The sequence below is a fragment of the Nannobrachium achirus genome (assembly GCF_963921795.1).
Source record: "Nannobrachium achirus genome assembly, chromosome: 11".
NCBI lineage: Eukaryota > Metazoa > Chordata > Actinopteri > Myctophiformes > Myctophidae > Nannobrachium > Nannobrachium achirus.
The window spans coordinates 22,281,689-22,303,187 of NC_137820.1; the positions used below are offsets into that span (position 1 = coordinate 22,281,689).

Genomic DNA, 21,499 nt, shown 5'->3' on the forward strand with positions numbered 1-21,499 from the left:
CTCTTCAACCGATAAGCAAAACATTTAAAAGGGTAAAACATGCAATGATTTGTGAGCTTTTTTTCCTTTTTGGAAATTTATAGCTTATTATGACATGCCCAAAATAGGCACATCAGGTTGAAAGTGGTTAGATTAACCATAATCTAGGGCTGTCACGATATGACATTTTACATGACGATTAATTGTCATTCAAATAATTGGTGATTAACGATTTAATTGTGTTTTTGTCATTTGTCATTGGCTTTTAGGCTTTGAAGTTGTACATGGCAGATATGATATATAACCTAAACACACAAATACATTACTGACATATTTGACAACTTACTACTTAAAAAATAACATTGATTGTGGAAATAGCCGATCTACAAGCTCACGTGAGCTTGTAGATCTGCTATTTCCACTATTTCTGACATTTTTCAACATTCATGATTATGACGATTATGACAAAATAATTGCGATAATGTCAAATAATCACGATTAGGGGATTATGTCATAATTGTGACAGCCCTACCATAATCATGTTATGTAATGCTCTTCTGCTTCACGTTTATGTCAGGACAGTAACGTGAGCTCATCATGACGTGACTTAAAGCAGAGTAAATGGTGTAATGTTTCTTTGCCTCTTCACCCCGATCCAGGAATAGACCCGTCCGTCCCAAAGAACTATGCTGCACAGAGTTCCACGTGAGCACACTGTTGGCTATCTTCAGAGCAGAGGGGCTTCACATCCGAACAAACTACGACTTATTTGTTGTTTAGGTTCAAATGCTTAAACTTTAATTCAAACTTAATTAGCGTTTAATTGAGCTGTTGTACATTCTTTTTATGTTGTATGCTTGGTATTTTCCATTGGTACTTAGACACAGCTGTTTTATTCCCTTGTTTAGTTAAATATCAACAGCACTTGATCGAGGAATGAGACAGTAAGGAGAAGACCAGCAGATGTGTAGGCTGTACAGTTACAATTGTCCATCCCTGGGGTAGTTCAGAATTAAGAGGCATACTTTATGTCGATACTTAATTTTAAGATACGTCGAACAGATGCTACAGAAGCAATCTTGAATTTAGAGCTTGAAAGGTTTTGATAATTGGGAATATAAGCTCTGGCCTGGATTTATTACTACACATTGTACACTGTTGGGCAAATATGTGGGTAAATTGAATCATGGCTATTAATTCATGCATCTGAATGTGTATTCAGTATGTAAGCGAATGTAAATGAGGCCAATTTAGTGACATTTGCTGCTCAGTGGTATGGATCCACTCAGACGATATCTAATAATGCTGTTATTGTGGATCAACTCATGGTTGAAGTATGTTCTTAAGAGAATTCATGGAGCTTTTCTAGCAGCCATTCGGTGGACGGCATCACCAGGCGTGAGGGGTAAAGGAGCGCACAAAACTGAATCAGAGGAATGGGAAACCAGCAAGGCACTCCGCACTTATGGCCATGGAGACGGACATGGAATCATGGTCACAATTCAAACTAGCACACATGCATTTAATGTAAGTATAACTACTTGGATTCAACAGAAATACCGCTCAGACCAAGAGGAATCCCACCTGGCCGTGGGAATATTAAACTTCTGGGTTTCAGGCAGGGCTACCCGGTACAGGTCATGGCATCAGTGTAACTTCCTGGGTTAGAACCCTGTTGAGCCACGGTGCCTGGCCCAGGGTTCCAATCCAGGTAGTTAAATTGGGGGCTTATCCGGATCTTGTTTTGCTGGCTGATAATGGACAAAATCAATTATTCATTTGACCAAAATACCTCCATGTTGATACTGTGGGGAATATTGTATACAGTCTGTGTGTGGGGATGACTATTGGTGCTTTCACAAAATATTTACGCAATGAGATTTTTAATGAATATCAGTAATGCCTTTATAATAGCTAAGTGGGTAAATATTTGAACAGCTGAAACAGTCAGGTGAGAAAATTACATCGCTTTACAGCAATGCAGTTAACACTTGTGCCATTTTATAATATTATGATATCCAAAATCACATACAATATCTTATCTCATAAGCCCGACTACTGCATTTATGTCCAAGTTTATACTTAGTTTATATTGCTCAATTGACTAGGTGTGATTCCCCTTTGGTCAAGTGGTAGTTGTTTGGTTTCTTATGCACAGCATCCCAGGGAAAGATTACTGGCTGTTAGATGAGAACATTTCAGCATTAAAGTAAATGTGTTGTATTCAGTGGGCATAGTTGAATTAGATCAGCATTGCTTCATAATGGTTCTAATCTACACTCCATTTCTAAGGTGGATATCCGAAGGCTCTCGGAGTGCAGCGAATACTTCAGAGGCCTGTCCCAGTCCAGGATGAGAGAGACCTCCGACAGCCTCATCAGCCTGGACTACGTGCCTTCCTCTGTCTTCTATCATCTCTTAGAGTTCTCCTTCTGCGGCCAATTCCAGGTTTCCCAAGAGGAGCTTGGTGAACACATCCAGGCGGGTTGATTGAATTGTACCGCTTTCTCTGCAAAGCCAGTGTTAAGACGACACACACTCAACATACGTACCCACAAATCCACCCCAATTTCCCTCTCTTTCTGTCTCGCTCTCTTTCTGATGCAGGTGGCCAGTTACCTCCTGGCTGAGGGCTTCCTCTCAAAGTGTCTATCAGCCTTGGCAGAAGAACTCAGCCCCGACAACTGTTTGTCCTACCTGTCTCTGGCTCAGGAGATATGCTGTAATGAGCTGAAGATGAGTGTATTTATCTATTTGAGCAAAAACCTGCTAGAGTTGCACCAACTCATCAGGTACAGATTTGGTTTGATGCAGCATTGCTATCCTCACCTAGTATTTTGATTACATGGCCATGTTACTTTTACCTTTAACAGCACACCATATTCAATGTTGAGAATTTGTTACTGGGTTACTGTTTTCTGAGGCTCTGCGACTGGTTAATATGGTTTCCTCAGGTGTTTGAATGAGGAGGAGCGAGAGGAAGTAATTAATCTGAGGACACAGGGAGATCGGCGTCTCTGCAGTCTCAGGAAGGAGAACTTAACCACTTGGAATGACCCAGAAACGGAAGCTGCGCGACACATCTTCATATTTGAGGCGTCAGACGGTGATGGATATTGGCGCTCCATTGAACAGCTCCCTTTCAAGGCTGACAAGTGGTGTTTCACTACAGTAGTCCTGTATAACTATCTGTACATCATGGGCGGTTACAGACATCGCATGAAAAGGGGCTGGGAGTTCAAAATGGCTTGCTTCAGGTATAACCCCATCACTCATACCTGGGTCTCCACAGCTCCTCTGATCAAGGTGAGCCAAGTCTCCTCTGAAACGGACATCTGGCATTTTGGCATTGTGCACGAAAAAAGCTGCTGGTTGTCGTTCTGTCTTTCCAAATTCTCTTACATTGATTGGCTGGTACTTGGATTCCCTGGTGACTCCTGACTCTAGCACATCCCTCTACACTGCTGTTAATGTTACGACCCCTGGGAAGACGCATGGAGGTTTGAGTCCTCTCTGTCGATTGTAACACTGCCAGTCCATTTGTTCTGTCCCAGTAGATTGGGCCATTCTTTTGCAATGAAATGTGCTTTCAAGATTACATTTCTTTTAGTTGTGTGATGTGTGTTGTGATTGTGAACTCTGCCCTATAGGCTTGTCTCCTCCCTACCACTCACTGACTTCCAGTTCACCATGTCGCTGTCCCATGATGTGCCACTGGCCACTAGCCTTGGGCACTGCCTCTATGTGCTGGGAAACATCCAGAGGACAGGGGAGAAACTGGTTCTGCAGTATGACACCACACAAGGTAAAGCCCAACAGCAGCTCTACCCCAACAGAGAAAGATTATTATCAGCCCACAGTGGCCTGAGCCAGGTTTGTCTTAATTTGCTTTGACTCATGTCATTATTCAATTATCAAAATGTTGTAATCAGTGTTAAATTTGACAATTAAGGCCTTAAACAACCACTTCGCTTTTTCCCAAAAGTGACGCTACCTCCATGTCAGAGAATAGAATGAATCTTTATTGTCAAATCACATTACAAGTAAGGTGTGTACAATTGTGCGTGTTCATCATTGTGCAGTTAAAAGATTATTAAAGAGTATTAATAGAAAGGTCTGCTCTACTGAGTGCATTTTAGTTACATGATTAATACTGACAAGGCAAATAATAGCAAGGTATCGAATCAGCTGTGTTCTGACGATGAAAATGTAGCCTATTCAGCGGTTCATTGTATGGTGCTGTGTCACCTTTTCACAGGATGTTACATAAATAGGAGTCCCTTGTTGTTCTCCTCTAGACTCATGCAGGGGTGTCGCACCAAATTCTGGGCCCTGGGTACAAGGATTCACTGTGGGGCCCCTGTGCTTTAACTATTGAAAAATAGCAGATATACAAGCTCACAGCGCGGCACCGAGTGCCGCGCTGCGAGCTTGTAGATCTGCTATTTTTGAAAAATCATAAAAACCTTTGAATATTTCAAATCCTTCTAAGGTTTTTTTTGAAAAACCTATGTTTCGATGTCAGTGGAGCTCAAACCTTTTCATGTGCAGGACCCCCAAAATGGTATGTATTTGGCCACGGACCCCCATCTAAAAATATTTAGTTCCAGGGACCCCCCAGAAGCAAAATTTGAGGTACAAATGTTCGCTTAAAAATACATATATTCAAAGATTTGCACACATTTTCACGACTTTTCAAAAATAGCAGATCTATTTTTCAATAGCTAAAGTATAAAATAATTAAGGCCCCTCCAACACCTTGGGCCCTGGTAACTCAGTCCCACTTTCCTATCCCTTGTGACGCCTCTAGACTCATGGTCTGAGCTGCTCCCCACACTGACCAGAGCTGAAGCAGACCTCCCCACCCTCTACTTCCTGGGTGCCACTGACAGGCTGTGTGTGATTGGAGGAAACAACTCTGAGAATGTGGTGACATCGTTCTGTGTTCTGTCTCAAAAGTGGGGTCGGGTAAGAGCAAGAAGAGAGACTTTGTATAAATAAAACATCACTAAACCTCATAAAAATTGGCAAGAAGACTCTGTTAATGTTTATCTCTTAAGTATTTATTACAGGTCCTTCCATCATTCATTGATACATGCGTAACTAACGCTCGACCCTTCTCTCTTCCCTCAGGTGGATGGGACTCAGAAGATTGCCTTTGCAGGCCAGGGCACAGTTTTAGGAGAGCAGCTGTTCATGCCAGCCATAGAGTACAACAGCATTGTAAGGCTGAACCTCCAGACCCTCTCCCTGAGCACCCTTCCTCCTCTTCCTATATCCACCCGCTATGAGGCCGTCTTTCACCTACACTTTTGATACAATACTTGTTTGTTGCTGTTTCTCCTCCCCATGCATTTTGTGATTGACGAGAATACACAATCTGTATTCCAGCTTTCTAAGATATGTTTGGGGCTTTTCTGCCTTTATTTATAGTATACAGCAGAGGTAGGCAAACTTAGGCACTGGTACATGTGAGAGAGAGGAATTTTGGTTTAGCCAATTAAATAAAAGTCCCCTCACACCCCATAAAGGTTTTGTGGCGCAGTTTTTAGCCCAAGTAATGTTTTTCATGCAAAACAAATGCTTGCAATGGATTCAGAATCCTAAAGAACCTCTTGTTTGGCCCCTCACATGCTACTTAAAGCAGATTTTCTTTTTTTTATATATTTTTCTTTTCCTTTATAGTGAAGTCGATGGGACAGTGAATATACAAATGGCCTTAACTTTTTTTCGCAATATTTCCGGCAGAGAGGGCCTCTCATTCTGTGTACCTTAATGAGAAAATGAATAGAAAAAACAAAAATAAAAAGTGTGTCATGCCGTCACAGGTTCAACCCTTTTCTTTGAGCTTTTGGGCCTGTGGCTCCCCGACTAGTAGACAGACAGGAAACAGGGAGAGAGACAGGGAGTGACGTGCAGTAAAGATTGTCATGATTGGGAATCGAACCTGTGGTACACTCAGGTCAGGCTGCATTAGTGCCTATGTAGTATGTCCCTGTATTGCTAGGCCAGTGCTGCCCCAGCATTTCATCTTGAACGCAGTGGATGATTTCATTGATCTGGATATTGTGTGTGACCTTTTGTGAGTCAAGGCCACTACATTATAATGCCTTGTTTATATTTTACACATTTTTGGCACTCAAGATGCAGTACAAATAATGACATGGTGTGACAGCTAAACCTACCTCAGGTCGACACAATCTGAATTAGTATTTATTGGAGTGTCAAGATATGTTACATACATAGTTGAGATAAACAATGCATAATTGCTGATGAGGCGTTTATTCCTATTTCATTTTGTCTTTGTTCCCAAATTCAAAGGGGAAAAAAAAGCAGAGGGCGCTGTTTTTTCTTTTCTAAACCTAATATATGTTCTTCAAAATTGGTCTCACTGCTCGCTAGAAATAACAGATTTTCAAAAGGACATGTAAAGTTTTTTTTGTTGAAAATCTGTTATTTTAGGTCAGCAGTGTGGCATTACGACAAAGTATCCTATATTCCGGCCCCTAACATCACGCTCATGTCACAGGTGAACCTCTTGAGTCTGACGTCATGCTCATCACCATGACTCAGCCATAACCATATAAGGAGTGTTGTCTAACCTCAATTTGTTGTCATGGCATTAGCAAACAAATCAGTCAGCTCCATATGGGCACAAAAGGGGCATGCCCATATATGGGCATATACTGCTGACATCAGGGATCTCCATATATGGACATAAAGGGGACAAGGAATGACAGATACTGAGATCTCCATGGCATAAAAGGGACAAGGACTGACAGATAGAGAGATCTCCATATATGGGCATATCAGTCAGATCGGCGGTGCGACATACTGTAGGTCGCTTGCCGATGAAGCCGGTCGATTTGACATATGGCCCAAGTGAGTGGCACCAAAACTGTGGGAGGAGTAGTTCGGCAAAACAAAGTTTATCCAGGGGGGGTTAGAAAGATGGAACAAAGTGGAGAACCACACTAAATTGCCCTTATCCAGAGAATGACAGCTCATCACTGCCAAGTTTGTCATTGCATTTTGTCTTCTGACTTTTTATTAGCAGAAGTGATTTTGTACTGTAGAACACTGTGTAGGCATATGAGGTTACCATCTAACTATGGTGTCTGGTTACAAACAGAAGCTTTCTCTGAGGTGTGTGTGTGTGTGTGTGTGTGTGTGTGTGTGTGTGTGTGTGTGTGTGTGTGTGTGTGTGTGTGTGTGTGTGTGTGTGTGTGTGTGTGTGTGTGTGTGTGTGTGTGTGTGTGTGTGTGTGTGTGTGTGTGTGTGTGTGTGTGTGTGTGAGAGAGAGAGAGAGAGGCGGAGGGTTAGAGAACAGAGGAGGGGACAACTCTGATCTCAGTACCTGAGTAAAGCAACTCAAGGACACTGGAGTCACACAGAGCATACAAGACTGGGTCCAGAGGAATTTCACTGCCACTGTGACAGAAACCAATGTCACAGCAACCTTCCTAAGCTGATTATTGTGCATCTGATTCAAAAAAGGTAAGAGGACTTTAGACTCTTCTGCATGCATCTGAAGATAGATTGTCTGGTTGTTGGCTGTGGTGCATTTAAAGCTGCTTAATACCACATACGTGTGTTAACAGTAACACAGCTTTGAATAAGAATGAAATGACATGACATGACATGACATGACATGACATGACATGACATGACATGACATGATTTGTTGAATGAAGTGTAATCTGTAATGTGTCATGGGCCAGATATAGACCAAAGCAAAGGCATACAAACCTAAAAATCATTTACCAGGGTTCTTTTTTGAGAATATAGTTAGAGTCTCTAACTCATGGTTACCCATAATGTATCTGTTTAATCGAATCTCATTTTGCTCCACTTGCTTTATCAAGTAAAGCAAGTGTAGCTCCCTTTGAAATGTGGCCTGTACTCTCTGTTTATATTTTCATGCCCATCCTGGGCTTGAGCACATGCTTAACCGGTGCACTGCACCGCTATATCTGGTGGTTAACCTTTGTCCCACTTGGCTACTGTCCCCGTCATATGACATGGAAAAAGAAATCCAAGCTTACCTTGTCCTCCTGGCCCTAACAGAGATTTGTGTATGATCTGCAAACACTCATTTGTGGAATTTAAAGAAGACCAAAGTACTGTGAGATATTCTAAATGTAAAACCTCTACATAGTGTGTGTTTTTTACCTTGAAATCCTATATCAGCAGGGCATGTTATGGAAAACCATCGGAGGCAAATAGTACAGTCCAACCCCCTCCAGTAATACAATACAGCAATGAAACAGAACAATGCAAGGCTGACATAAAACAACAATTCCACCAATTCAGTTGGCTATGGCCTGCACTGTCGTATGCTACATAATTTGTATTTGAGATTTTAACAGCATCTCTCTTTTTGTCCATGGCCATTAAACTGTTACTGTGGTATAGTGGTATGGACCATATCAATATTGTTATTGCCCATTCAGTGCCCATTCTCTCTCTGGATGTTAACATTGCTTCAGTTTCAAAAAGGTACAGAGGTACAGTCGTACAATAATGCTAAAACACCCTGGGGGCTTTTTTCCATTGTGGTCCTGCATATTCAATTAATCAAGACATACAGTATAAATACATACAATACTATACAAGAGATCATCATTGTTAGGCAACAGTTTGTGTTGTCTTTTGACTTCAGGACAGAACTTGAACAGTGAGAGAGAGACCGAGAGGGAGATAGGGAGGTTGAGTGTGATGTCAGACCGGAGCTTGATCAGCGAGAGAGAGGGAGGGAGGAGACTAAGGAGAGAGCCTATTTCACCCACACAACCCGGTCAATGCAGGGTTCCGAAACCTAAACTCACTGATCGATGCATCCTAACAACCTTGGCAACGCTGGGCAAGCTCAACATTTTCTGTTGTGACTGACAAGTTGCCAGGCAACATTAAGTATCCTTGAATACCATTTATCTCTGCAAGTGGAAGAGATGAGCAGAGGTTGATAATGACTCTGGAAAATGACATTTTGTACTACATCACATGGTCTCACTGCTCGCCAGAAATAACACATTTTCAAAACATTTTGGATTAAGACAAGTAAGATTGAGGGGGAGAGGAGGCTGTGTGTGTGCGTGAGTGCTTGTGTGTGTGTGTGTTTTGAGCTCAATCAGGCTAATGGTTAACATTAGTTTGCTAGTTGAAACGACATAGCCCTTCATAGCCGAGGCTACTCGATGCAACAGATCAACTCACTGATTCAAAGAAATGTATTATTAGCCGATTCTGCTGCAGTAGTAATAATCAAGCAAGAGACGATACTGTCGACTGTCGTAACTGTAAATTGATAAAATATTGTTATTGTTGTGTTCAGGAGCTACCGAAGGAAAGTCCTTCGAGATGGCGGAGGCGCACCAGGCGGTGGGCTTCCAGTTCACCGTGCGTCCAGATGGCCTGGACATTAAACTGAGCAAAGAGGTCATCAAAAACATCTATCTGTCAGGGGTGACAGCATGGAGGAAAAGAGCTATACAGTTTAAGGTAATACATTTGAATACAGTTGTTCTCAAAGTTGGGTCCAGGGACGCTCAGCGGTCCTTGGGACGGTTCCAGGGGGTCCCCAGCAAATGTATTGTTAGTTAGGACCCAAATGGACCCTTACAGGATTGAAATGAAAAGTAGCCCAGCATGATTAGCTTCCAGCTCTGACCTAGCAGGGTTTCAGAATCAGCTCTATTGTCACAGGTTTACAGGTGTACTGTAAAGAATTGTGTGAAAATATAGATTTTTTTGTACAAGCTCCATCATTTGTAGTTTTCAGGAAAGGGAAGAAAACAGATAGATAGAAAGAAGAGTAGGGTGAAAGAATTAGCCTATAAAGATATACATATAGCGTAACGTTACGTATGAGAATAATAGCACTACATAAACAAAACTAAACAGCAAAAGGTGCAGCAATAGAACAGTAATAGACATAGGTCTTTGTGAAAACATAGTGCAGGTGAGACATGATGTTGGACAATGTTGTGTAACTCCATATGTCTATGTGAGATTTCAATGTGAATTAGTCTGTCATCATAGTAGATCATAGAGCATTTTTGACAGTTGTCATGTGGCTGTGAATGCAAGTTGAATGGCAGTGATTCAGGCCTGTTTGGAGAATGACATCACTGTTTTCCCTTTAGAATGGTGTGTTAACCGGAGTCTACCCTGCCAGCCCATCCAGCTGGTTGATCGTTGTCATCGCTGTCATGAGCACCTTGTACATCCGCATAGACCCCTCTCAGGGCATGATCCATAGCATCGCTGAGAACCTACCGCAGAGGTCAGTAATCTTAGCATTCGGTTATATTCACAGCATAAGAGTCACAGCTCTTAACAAAATGTACAGTTTGACTGCTTCAAACCGGAAGGAGAGGAACGCGTGCACACTGTTTATATGCTCCAAAAACTTACTTTTATTATAGGCAACTGCAACGTTTCGACTTTACGTCTTCATCAGGCAAAAGTTGTAGTAACAGACAAAGAACCCCTTATATACCGTACAAGACCATTAATTGATGGTAATGCATAACACAGTTTAACTGCTTCCCATAGTGTCATCTATCCACATTGCTCATTTGTAATCATGCGCATTTCTTCTCCATTCTCTCTTCCCTATTCTAACTATTCCTGTAACTATAATGTTACAGGAAGAATATTTCACCCACTCTTTTACACCTGTAATCATGTGAGATGACAATAAAGTTGATTCTGATTCCTATATCAAAACTGTATAAGACTGTATATAATATCTCACCTGTCACATTAGCCAAGCTAAAGCACACAATGTATCCCGGCAATCACGGTCAGGACCTGGACCAATCAGTGACGTCTCGATTGGGGCCAGATCGAGTCAAACCATGACTAGATAGATATGGCCTAGAATATCACCTGATTTCAACCAACAAAAATCCTGCCCACGAAAACGGACGTCCTGGATTAATCAGAGAGGGCAGGGTCCGATCGAAGCCAGATAAATATTATAACTAGTCAGATATGTCCCAGAATATAACCTTACATCTCATATCTCAACTAACATTACAAACAATAACAATAATCCTATAGCCCATATGACGTCCTGGTATGACGTCAAGATCATCCCCATATGGGCTGTGATCTGGTCTAGTTCTGAACGTCACCGGAGGACGTTATCATAACATCGCGTCATTTGGCTTGCAGGGATAACTACACTAAGAACAACAAACATTAGAATGTGAAGTGTTATATTTCACTTTGACCTCATGCCCTATACATGACAGTGTAACAAGAGTGTAACAGCATCGTGCCTTCTTCTGAACAGAGACAGCATGTCAGTGCAGACCCGGACCGTGTTGAGTGCCATCCTGTTTGCCACTGGTCTGTGGCTGTTCCTCATCTACCTCCTGAGATACACTCTCAAAGCCCTGCTCTCCTACCACGGATGGATCTTTGAATCCCATGGAAAGATGAGCCACTCCACTAAAGTGTGGCTGGTGCGTCTGTCCATTTATCTGTGTTTTTCTTAAGCATCTTTCCATCTATCTGTGAACTGTCTGTAGAGTCTGTCCGTCCATTGCACAGGAGGACAGCTAAAGCACTGGTTCTCAACCTTTTCAGGCCGCGACCCCCAAAATAATCATATTTTAACTGGGGACCCCCACCCTGACGAGCATTAAGTTGAGTCATTACATTTTGTATAACATGGTTCTATATTGTGAAAATAGCAGATCTACATGCTCACAACGCCTCGCAACGCAAGGCATTGTGAGCATGTAGATCGGCTATTTTTACTCGGTGCTCAGTGGTTGAGAACCACTGAGCTAAAGGACTATACATATTATCTGGTATATTTAGCTAATTAACTACTATGACTCAAGGTATACTTGATATTACTGTGTAGACCATTTTCCAAAGCATACCCATGGTTTGTTGGATTTTCAAGGAAGCCACTGGATTCCATTCATTCCCGTACGGCATGAAATCAAGTTGCTCATTTTAAAGCATAGATTTATTTGGAAAGTCCATCCAGAAATAGCCCCTCTCCCTGGAGAAAAGATAGATTTACTAAATGAAATTCCAACATACGTGATATAAACCATGCAATAATGTTCAGCAACAGCTATTCAGGTACTGTATGATGAAACTGTAATGAGCTTACGCCAGAGGTGTCCAAACTTTTTTCAAAGGGGGCCACAATAGAAATTATTAACATAAATACAATAAATACAATAAATGTCTCAGAATGAGACAACAGGGAACAAGGAATCCTGACTAATTATACTCCGGGAAAATTAATGAAGCTGCGGGCCGTATAAAATGTGTCCTCGGGCCGCATTTGGCCCCTGGGCCACACTTTGGACACCCCTGGCTTACGCCATTCATGGTCTCTATACCGGTATGTATGATATATGGATTAAACTGTGAATAAAAGGTTTTATACTAGCTTTGTCGTCATCTGTTTCCAGAGCTTGGTGAAGATGTTCTCAGGGCGCAGACCACTCCTCTACAGCTTCCAGACTTCCCTGCCAAGGCTCCCTGTGCCTAGTGTGGATGACACCATCCTTAGGGTGAGGCTGACAAGCTGTGTAATAGAGTCAGATTGTTTGCACTGTTCTTCCATAACTATAATTACATTGAGAGTCCAATCACATATCGCTATCGTTATGATTTACAGATAACATCAGTCCAATGTCCTGACACTTTTCCAACAGTTCCTTGAGTCGGTGCGTCCACTGCTTGACAATGAACAGTACAACCAAATGGAGATTTTGGCCAATAACTTTAAAGATTCCATAGCACCCCGACTTCAGAGATACCTCATCCTCAAATCCTGGTGGACACCAAATTATGTATGTATTCCTTAACGAATGGTTCAGATTTTGCAAATAATTCCATGTCACATAAACCGATATGTCACAGGGTGTATTTCTTATCCTAGGTGAGTGACTGGTGGGAGGAGTACATCTACCTCAGAGGCAGGAGTCCGATCATGGTCAACAGTAACTTCTATGTCATGGTAAGAGAGCAGCCCTATTCTTGACCCTTTACTACAACCTTGCACTTTGTGCGTTGCTCTGGGTGTCTGCTAAATGGAATCAATCCCAAAAGCCATAAACATGTTATGCCAGGGGTCTTCAACATTTTCAGGGCAAGGACCCCTTAGCAGAGAGAGAGATGAAGCAGGGACCCCCACAACTTTTTCATAGATTCCATATAGTTTCATCGTTTGACAGCACAATCATCAGTGTATTTTGGATTCATGTCAATTTGTGTTTTCAGATATTTAACCACTTGAACCGTCAATACTTAATAAACTTTACCTTTCACTCTGTACTTAGTCTGTACTTAGTCTGCTCTTTTCCCCCTCTACAACAGACCTCTTTGCCGAAAATAGCCGATCTACAAGCTCACAACGCCTCGCCTGTTTTTGGCTAAAGTTCTCAGAATATGGACGCTAGGGTTCAAGTGGTTAATATGAAAAAGGAGGAAAAAAAAAGGTTTCTATCACACAAAGATTTGGAGGACCCCCTGTAGTAACTCTGAGGACCCCCTAGGGGTCCCGGACCCCCTGTTGAAGACCCCTGTGTTATGCTATATTAGATATTATCCTTCAATGTACCTATATACTGTAAATGCCTATAGCCAAAATGGTGAAAACCCTGAATGTTATTTGTGTTATGCTTGTTTCTCTGTGGTTGAAGGACCTCCTGTATATGAGCCCAACACACAGGCAGGCTGCGCGGGCAGGGAATGTGGTCCATGCCATGCTACAGTACAGACGCAAGCTGGAACGAGGAGAGCACCAGCCTGTAAATGTCTCCATTATTTTACCTTTTGTTTGTGAATCACTCCACTTCTACACTCCCTACATCTTTCTAGTCCTGGGGTTCCCAAACTTGTTTGGCCCAGGGCACCCCAATAAATATTTTTTTCATCCGAGGCACCCCTACATTATATTCATCATTTTCACTACCACACCTTATATTTATAGCATATTTTTGCGATTATGTTGTGAGGAAAACGTTGAGATAATAGCCATTTTGATTAGAACTGACAGAAAATAACTTTGTACTTGAAGTTAAAAATGATACTAAATATTGTTTTAAGTGTCCAAATAAATTCCCGTCACCCACTTTGAAAACCCCTGTTCTAGTCCATGGGTCTTCAACATTTTCAGGCCAAGGACCCCTTAGCTGAGAGAGGGATGAAGCAGGGAGCCCCAAAGTACTACATGTTGTATACAATTGTGTTGCAGATAAAAATGTTCATAGCTTAGACTTGTTCGACAGCACTGTCATCATGTTGGAAGACATTGAACCACTTGAACTGTCAAATACTCTGCTCATCTTTTCTCTCTACAAACCTCTTTGCCAAAAATAGATTACAACACCTCACAGTGCGATGCATTGTAAGCTTGTAGATCTGCTATTTTTTGCTAATGTTCCACTCAGAATAGGGATGCTAGGGTTCAAGTGGTTAATGTAAAAAAACAAAGTTCTTATCACACAAAGAATTGGGCGGCCCCCCTGTAGTAACTCTGAGGACCCCCTAGGGGTCCCGGACCCCCTGTTCTAGTCCCTTCTCACAATTATCAAAACGTCTGTATACTAACTCCTAATAATATTTTTGTTCATTCTCTTAGTACTCTTCTGTGTGTTAACCTGTTTGCTCAACAAAAACTAAACTCATATTGTTCTCATTGTTAAACCTTATCCAGCAGTGGTTCTCAACCTCTGTTGAAGACCCCTGTTCTAGTCCCTTCTCACAATTATCAAAACGTCTGTATACTAACTCCTAATAATATTTTTGTTCATTCTCTTAGTACTCTTCTGTGTGTTAACCTGTTTGCTCAACAAAAACTAAACTCATATTGTTCTCATTGTTAAACCTTATACAGCAGTGGTTCTCAACCTGTGGGTATTTTCACAAAAATTCATCTGTGTGATCGAGTCAGACTAAATGTAATGCCTCAACTCCAAGTGCTTGTCAGGGTTCAAATATGATTACCGGTATGTTGGGGTGGTCGCGGCCTGAAAAGGTTGAGAACCACTGTTGAGAGAACCACAGTTTGAATGACATATCCCTCTTTGTCCTTCCCAGCTGCGGGCCCTGGGCATCGTCCCTATGTGTTCCACTCAGATGGAGAGGATGTTCAACACTACCCGCTTACCTGGGGTTGAAACAGGTATCATCATCCAAGCAACTTCAACCAGTTCAACCAGTCATGCACTGTACAATCCTCTGCGTTAATTTAACTCAAATGGGCCTTTATGGGATCCATTTGATTACATTTGTACCCTGGGATAAATTAATATGGAATTTGACTGTGTGTTCTCAAATGGGAGCATGCAGCATGCGTGCGTGCGTGCGTGCTTCGTAGTTGATTACACTTATGATATTTTACCTATTTTCTACCCTTTCTATGCTTTTCCAACATCGCCAAAAGTAACCGATCAGTTATTTTGTACTCTCTCACATTCAGACATTGTGCAGCACCTTAATGACCGGAAGCACCTGGTAGTGTACCACAAGGGCCGGTTCTTCCAGCTGTGGCTGTACACTGGGGGACGCCATCTCCTGCCCAGTGAGCTGGAGATGCAGTTCCAGAGGATCCTCAATGACACCACAGAGCCCCAGCCGGGAGAACTGAAGCTGGCTGCCCTGACTGCAGGGAACAGGTACTGTCCTCAACATCAAGGCTGTTTAGAATTTTTCTTTTTAGAACGTTTTGACTTCAATTTCAGTTCCTTTGAATTAGTTTAAATGGGGTTGCTACTAGTTTAGTTAGTTTTTTATTTTGTGAAAAGTTTGAATTATTTTTAATAAAAGATATTGGATACTAATAAAGACTAAAACTTCATTCTCCTCTATGATTTTTGTTATTATTAGTTTTAGTCAACACACAATACATTTTCAGTTATTGATTTGTTTATGTAAAGGCTCTTCTTTTATTGAGTTCAGTTAACTAAAATGTAATAGTTTTAGCTATTTCTGTCGTATAATTAACTACAATAATAACCTTATTGAACATGCATGCACACATACTAGCATACTACCACGCGCGCGTGGCCGCGCGCGCACACAAACACATGCACACGCACACAGGATAGTGAACTGTCAGGGTGCTCTCTTTCCCTCCCTTCTAGAATCCCTTGGGCCCGGGCTCGTATGAGGTACTTCGGCCAGGGAGTGAACAGAGCGTCTCTGGACGTGGTGGAGTCGGCTGCCTTCTTCCTGACGCTGGACGATGAGGCTCAGGGTTATGACCCTGAGAGGACCGGTTCACTGGACAGCTACGCCAAGTCCCTGCTGCATGGGAAATGTTACGACAGGTAGGCAGAGACAAGGGAAGCCTGTCAATGTGTTTATCTTTGGTGGAAAGAGTGCTAACATTTTTGAGCTGCGCTTCAGCGCTCCAATGCTTGACTGAGTGTGTATGTCTGTATGCAGTATACTCATACGCCTCGTATGAGTAGCAACAGCTGCAATACCGCTGGGTGACCAAGTGGCACTGTCGAGCAGCCTTGACATTAATGGACAACAGAATAATTCATAATGAAATAAACAAAATGTATAAAGGGCTGAAGTGGTTACTGCATGTTTGTAATGATAATACAAATCTACAAAGTAACTCTGAATGTAGAAGGAAGGCACTGGAGCAAGCTTTGATTGTTAAAGCCTTTTTTATTTACAGGGTGCAGGCAAATAAAGTGTTTTGATGTCTGTATCTTCGTCAGGTCATGATGACCTGACGAAGACGTATTGACATCAAAACGTTGTCACTGTATTTGCCTGCACCCTGTAAATAGAAAAGGCTTTAACAGTCAGAGCTTGCTCCAGTGCCTTCCTTCTACATATTCCAGTCCCGTTCCTGAGATGCACCGGACCAGCCTAAACTTAGTTACTTTACACCACTGGTTTTTAGTGCTGTGTTTCAATAATGAACTTATTTCCTTTTCACCCAGGTGGTTTGACAAGTCTTTCAATTTGATCTCTTACACCAATGGCAAAATGGGTGTGAACACAGAACACTCCTGGGCAGATGCACCAATCGTAGGACACATGTGGGAGGTACGGTACACACAAATACCCAGTGAAGTATTTGATATCAGCCTTAGTGTCTTTCCAAAGTATATTATTACTCAGTAATTCTATTCTGTCTGTGTTTATGTAGTATGTCCTTGCAACAGACTGTTTCCATCTTGGCTACACTGAGGAGGGACACTGCAAGGGTGATGTGAACAAGGGCCTGCCTTACCCCACTAGGTTACAGTGGCAGATTCCAAAAGAAGTATGACATTATTAACCACATACTGTATGATATAGAATACATTGTCATCATAGAGATACACTGTTTATGGTTTAATTCTGCCAAGAAATAAACTTGCCAATGCCCAACTGATGGCCTAACCTCAGTTGTTACCACTTAACAACTGTGCCTTAACTTTAGAAAGGTTTTGGTAAACATAGGCTGCCTTCAACAAGCCACAAGTATTGTTGAAAATGTGTTTTCCTCCCTCTTAGTGCCAAGAAATCACTGAGAGTTCATACCGGTTTGCCAAGAACATTGCTGATGACGTGGACTTCCATGGCTGTCTGTTTACAGAGTTTGGAAAAGGTCTGATTAAGAAGAGCAGAACCAGCCCTGATGCCTTTATTCAGCTGGCTCTGCAGCTGGCCCAGTTCAGGGTAGGTTCAGGGGTTTTCAAAGTCATATTTTCTTTTGGGAACATTTTAACAACACAAAATCGTGTATGAGGGACCGAGGTCCCTGGCACAAAAGTAGCCTAGTTTCAGATGGGGGTCGACGGCCAAATACATATTAATTTTTGAGTCCTTGACATGAAAGAATTTAAGAACCACTGTTATACAAAACATATCAGTGTTATTATGACACAATGCATTCACTACGTTAGTGGTTAATCACCGTTGTCTTTCCTCCATATCAACATATTGTTGCTGTCAGACAGAAAACACTTCCTAAACCGTTTCTTTTCAGGAAAGAAAAAGTGTTCCAATGGTTCCAATGTAGTTATTATTTAATATTTAGTCACAAACTATTGTTGATACTTGGGGAAAATACCAAATCTACAAGCTCACTATGTGAGCATGGCTAATAATAGGGCATCAACTTGAAAAGAAGAAAAAAACATAAAAAGATGAAATAGGGAGTGGTTTCTGCCCACATTAACTAAACAAGTGTGAATGTGTTCTTACTACAGGACCAGGGAGTGTTCTGTCTGACGTACGAGTCGTCCATGACTCGTATGTTCCGAGATGGTCGCACCGAGACTGTGCGTTCCTGCACCTCTGAGGCTGTGGCCTTTGTTAGAGCCATGGAGGACCAGGGGGCAACAGTAAGCACACACACACACACACACACACACACACACACACACACACACACACACACACACACACACACACACACACACACACACACACACACACACACACACACACACACACACACACACACACACACTTAACTTAAGCATACGTGTCTCCCTTTCATAGACAGTCAGACTTTGAACTATCCAATGTCAGATTTGAGTGCTAGCAGTGGATATCATGGTGACCCTCTGCTGGGACCAGGTGACCAGGACCCAGAGACAGAGGTCTGGTCTCCCTGTCAACTCCACGGACCCTGATCTCCTCAGCTGAGGTTTGCCCTTCATCCTTACGGAGGATGAATCTGTTTGCTGTGACCTTACTGAGGTTTGAATGTCCAGAGATAAGAGTTTGTTGTTTTTTCTTCTGTTCTGTGATCAGACTGCCCAGAGACTGTCCCTGTTCCGCCAAGCAGCAGATAAGCACCAGAACATGTACAGGCTGGCCATGACCGGCTCTGGTATCGACCGCCATCTCTTCTGTCTCTATATCATGTCCAAATATCTGGGTGTCGACTCCCCGTTTCTTAAACAGGTCAGTGGCAGTGGGTATGTACAGGTATTCTGTGCATTTTAGATATGACGCAAATCACAGACTGTCTTTCTTCTCGACAGTCTTCACTCTTCCATAACTCTATCTCTTTCTCTCCATTTATACTATATACAGTTACAGTATAGATTTGGAATAGACTCTGTGCATAACTGTAGTCCTGGGTTACCTGAAGGTAGTATACCCATTTCTGGTTCTGGTCCAGTTTCCCATAGCTTTGATTGATTGGCATGTCAGCAGATTTATTCCGAGAACACATATGAAGGTGTGGTAATATACTGTATGTGTTTCCAGTTCAAATCTGCTGCCTCACCAAATAAGTGAGGCTATTTAAAACTGAACTGGAACCCAGGACTACAGTTAAGTTCAAGGTGCAAGAGCATCTTGTAGCTTGAACTGTTTAGTAAATGGAATTTATTAATAAAAGAAAAACGTTGGGCGCATGTGTGTGGATCTTTTCCCTCTCCAGTGTTGCCTGTGTGATCCAGCACCCGTTTAAATATTTGTTTGGATGTGCATGCATCCCGTGGACTGCTACTGACATGATACTGACCGTGACATTGACATCATACCGACATGATATGGACGGACAAAGATATTGACATGATACTGACTCTTTTGTAAAAGATAATTTGTTATGCTCCTCAGACACTATAGCAGTATCAGTAATAGTAATAAAGACAAACGATAAAATAATATTCAAAAAACAATCAAATAATGATCAACAGTAGCAGTAGTACACCATTGTTGCCAGTAGAGGGCAGGGAGCTCACTTTATACACAAAGTGAGTGATTGTTATGCATTAAGCTTTATCACCCAGGCATTTGTCTTTGCACAAGGTTATCCAACCATGGCCAAGGCTGAATGCCAGACAAGAATTTGTTTATCATATAACCAACCATAGCCTTATTTTTTTTAAAGGAGAAAATAGCATTAATTTTGATCAACCCTTTAATTGAATAAATAGATTGGATTTCACTTTTGTCAACGAAGAAGAGCAGAATAAAAGACAGAAATGCCTGGTTCACACCATCTTATCCCTTTCTAACATCCCCTTTGACCTACAACACTAATCTCATCCTTGTTCTGTAGGTTCTTTCGGAGCCCTGGAAGTTGTCCACCAGCCAAACACCTCAGCAGCAACTCAACTTGGTTGACATCAACAAGTTCCCAAACTATGTGGGCGCTGGTGTGGGGTTCGGCCCGGTGAGTTAACACACAATGAGTTCAGTACAGTATGTAGCACCTGCTTCATAGCATGCTCGGCAAGAGGCTAGTAAATAGTAATGTGTTTATGTGAGGGTGATGTACAATGAAAAGGGACAATGGTGCCTTTCTGCCCCCAGGTGGCCGATGATGGTTACGGCCTATCTTATATCATTATAGGAGAGAACCTCGTTGCATTCCACATCTCCTGCAAGTTCTCCTGCCCTGAAACAGTAAGAACACCCAACACAGACTTGTATAACTATACAGGAGTTAGAAACTAATAAATACCAATAAAGTGACTATAGTTTAAATTGTTTCTCAATTTTTGTTTTATACTTCTGGTCAATTTCTCTTCCCTGTTCTTCCCCCAAGGACTCATTCCGCTTTGGTCAGAATATTCGGAAGGCCATGTTGGATATCCAAGCACTTTTTATGCCTGAAAACAAAAAAAAGGAGCAGCAGGGAAAGCAGACAGAGCTAGCTAATGGCAAGAAAGAAGCGTAACAGCTAACTATCAACTATGGATAACCCGCATAGACCTCTGCACCTTCAGCATGACTATAAAGCAGTGTTCCAGCACTGTTGTTGACTTCAGATTAGTTTGGTCAAGAACTGGTGGGTCACAAAACCACCTCTAAGGGTGGTGAACATTGTATCTGTTACCAAAGTTCAATTGCTCAAAATTGCTCAACAATGGCAATTTTTTTTCTTGCATTCGTTGTAATTTTGATATGAAATGATTTTGAAAAGTGGACTTTTTTAGGTCTTTGTCAATATGTGCATATGTAAACATGTAAATATCCTTGAAGCATTCGGTACTGTATATGTTGGGAAGTTTGAATCCTTTATTACGTGTCAGTATTTATTAATTAGCTGTTCTGTTCATATGTGTTCATTTTTTAGTCTGATGCAGCAAATAAAAGAAAATGCTTGCTAAAGCAAGAAGAAACACATTCATGAATCATCACTCATTATAGGCTACTGTGGGTTCTTACATCCAACAAGAAAGATAAGCTTGAAAGGAAAAACAGTGGGTGGATTGATGGCATAAAATTGCCTACAACCAAAGCGTTCGTTATTTGTTGTGTGGGATCATGGTGGGCTCGCTGAAAGCAGGCACATGTACGTTCTATAGTCTCCCAAATCTTTATCTATCAGAGTAGGTTTATTCTCCTCAAAACTGGAATGGCTTGGAATGTACCGTATGTATGTAATGTATGTAGGTGACTGGGATTTATTAAGACCGTAGCCCTGGAGGGGCCAGGAATGTATGTATGTATGCAGGGGCGTCACACCAGATTCTGGGCCCTGGGTACAAGGATTCACTGCGGGCCCCCCAAGAATGTTAACTGTTGAAAAATAGCAGATATACAAGCTCACAGCGTGGCA

General features: G+C 41.9%; 2 protein-coding genes across 2 annotated transcripts; both read left to right on the top strand.

Annotated features, from left to right (window-relative positions):
- Positions 1-1,281: 1,281 nt before the first annotated feature.
- On the top strand, positions 1,282-5,295 carry LOC308294222 (kelch-like protein 23; the record flags this gene model as incomplete). Its single annotated transcript, XM_080736949.1, is given in 9 exon segments — positions 1,282-1,506; positions 2,272-2,460; positions 2,587-2,771; positions 2,934-3,387; positions 3,389-3,449; positions 3,452-3,479; positions 3,630-3,784; positions 4,790-4,947; positions 5,113-5,295. Coding segments are annotated over 9 exon segments (1,638 nt in total).
- Positions 5,296-9,339: 4,044 nt separating this feature from the next.
- On the top strand, positions 9,340-20,614 carry cpt1b (carnitine palmitoyltransferase 1B (muscle); the record flags this gene model as incomplete). Its single annotated transcript, XM_080736950.1, has 18 exons — positions 9,340-9,480; positions 10,125-10,264; positions 11,282-11,453; positions 12,426-12,527; positions 12,672-12,809; positions 12,899-12,976; positions 13,662-13,769; positions 15,061-15,145; positions 15,443-15,638; positions 16,107-16,292; positions 16,926-17,031; positions 17,135-17,251; positions 17,485-17,649; positions 18,183-18,317; positions 18,733-18,885; positions 19,994-20,107; positions 20,248-20,340; positions 20,483-20,614. 18 exons carry the CDS (start codon positions 9,340-9,342, stop codon positions 20,612-20,614), a joined length of 2,361 nt encoding a protein of 786 aa, XP_080593076.1.
- Between the last annotated feature and the right edge of the window lie 885 nt (positions 20,615-21,499).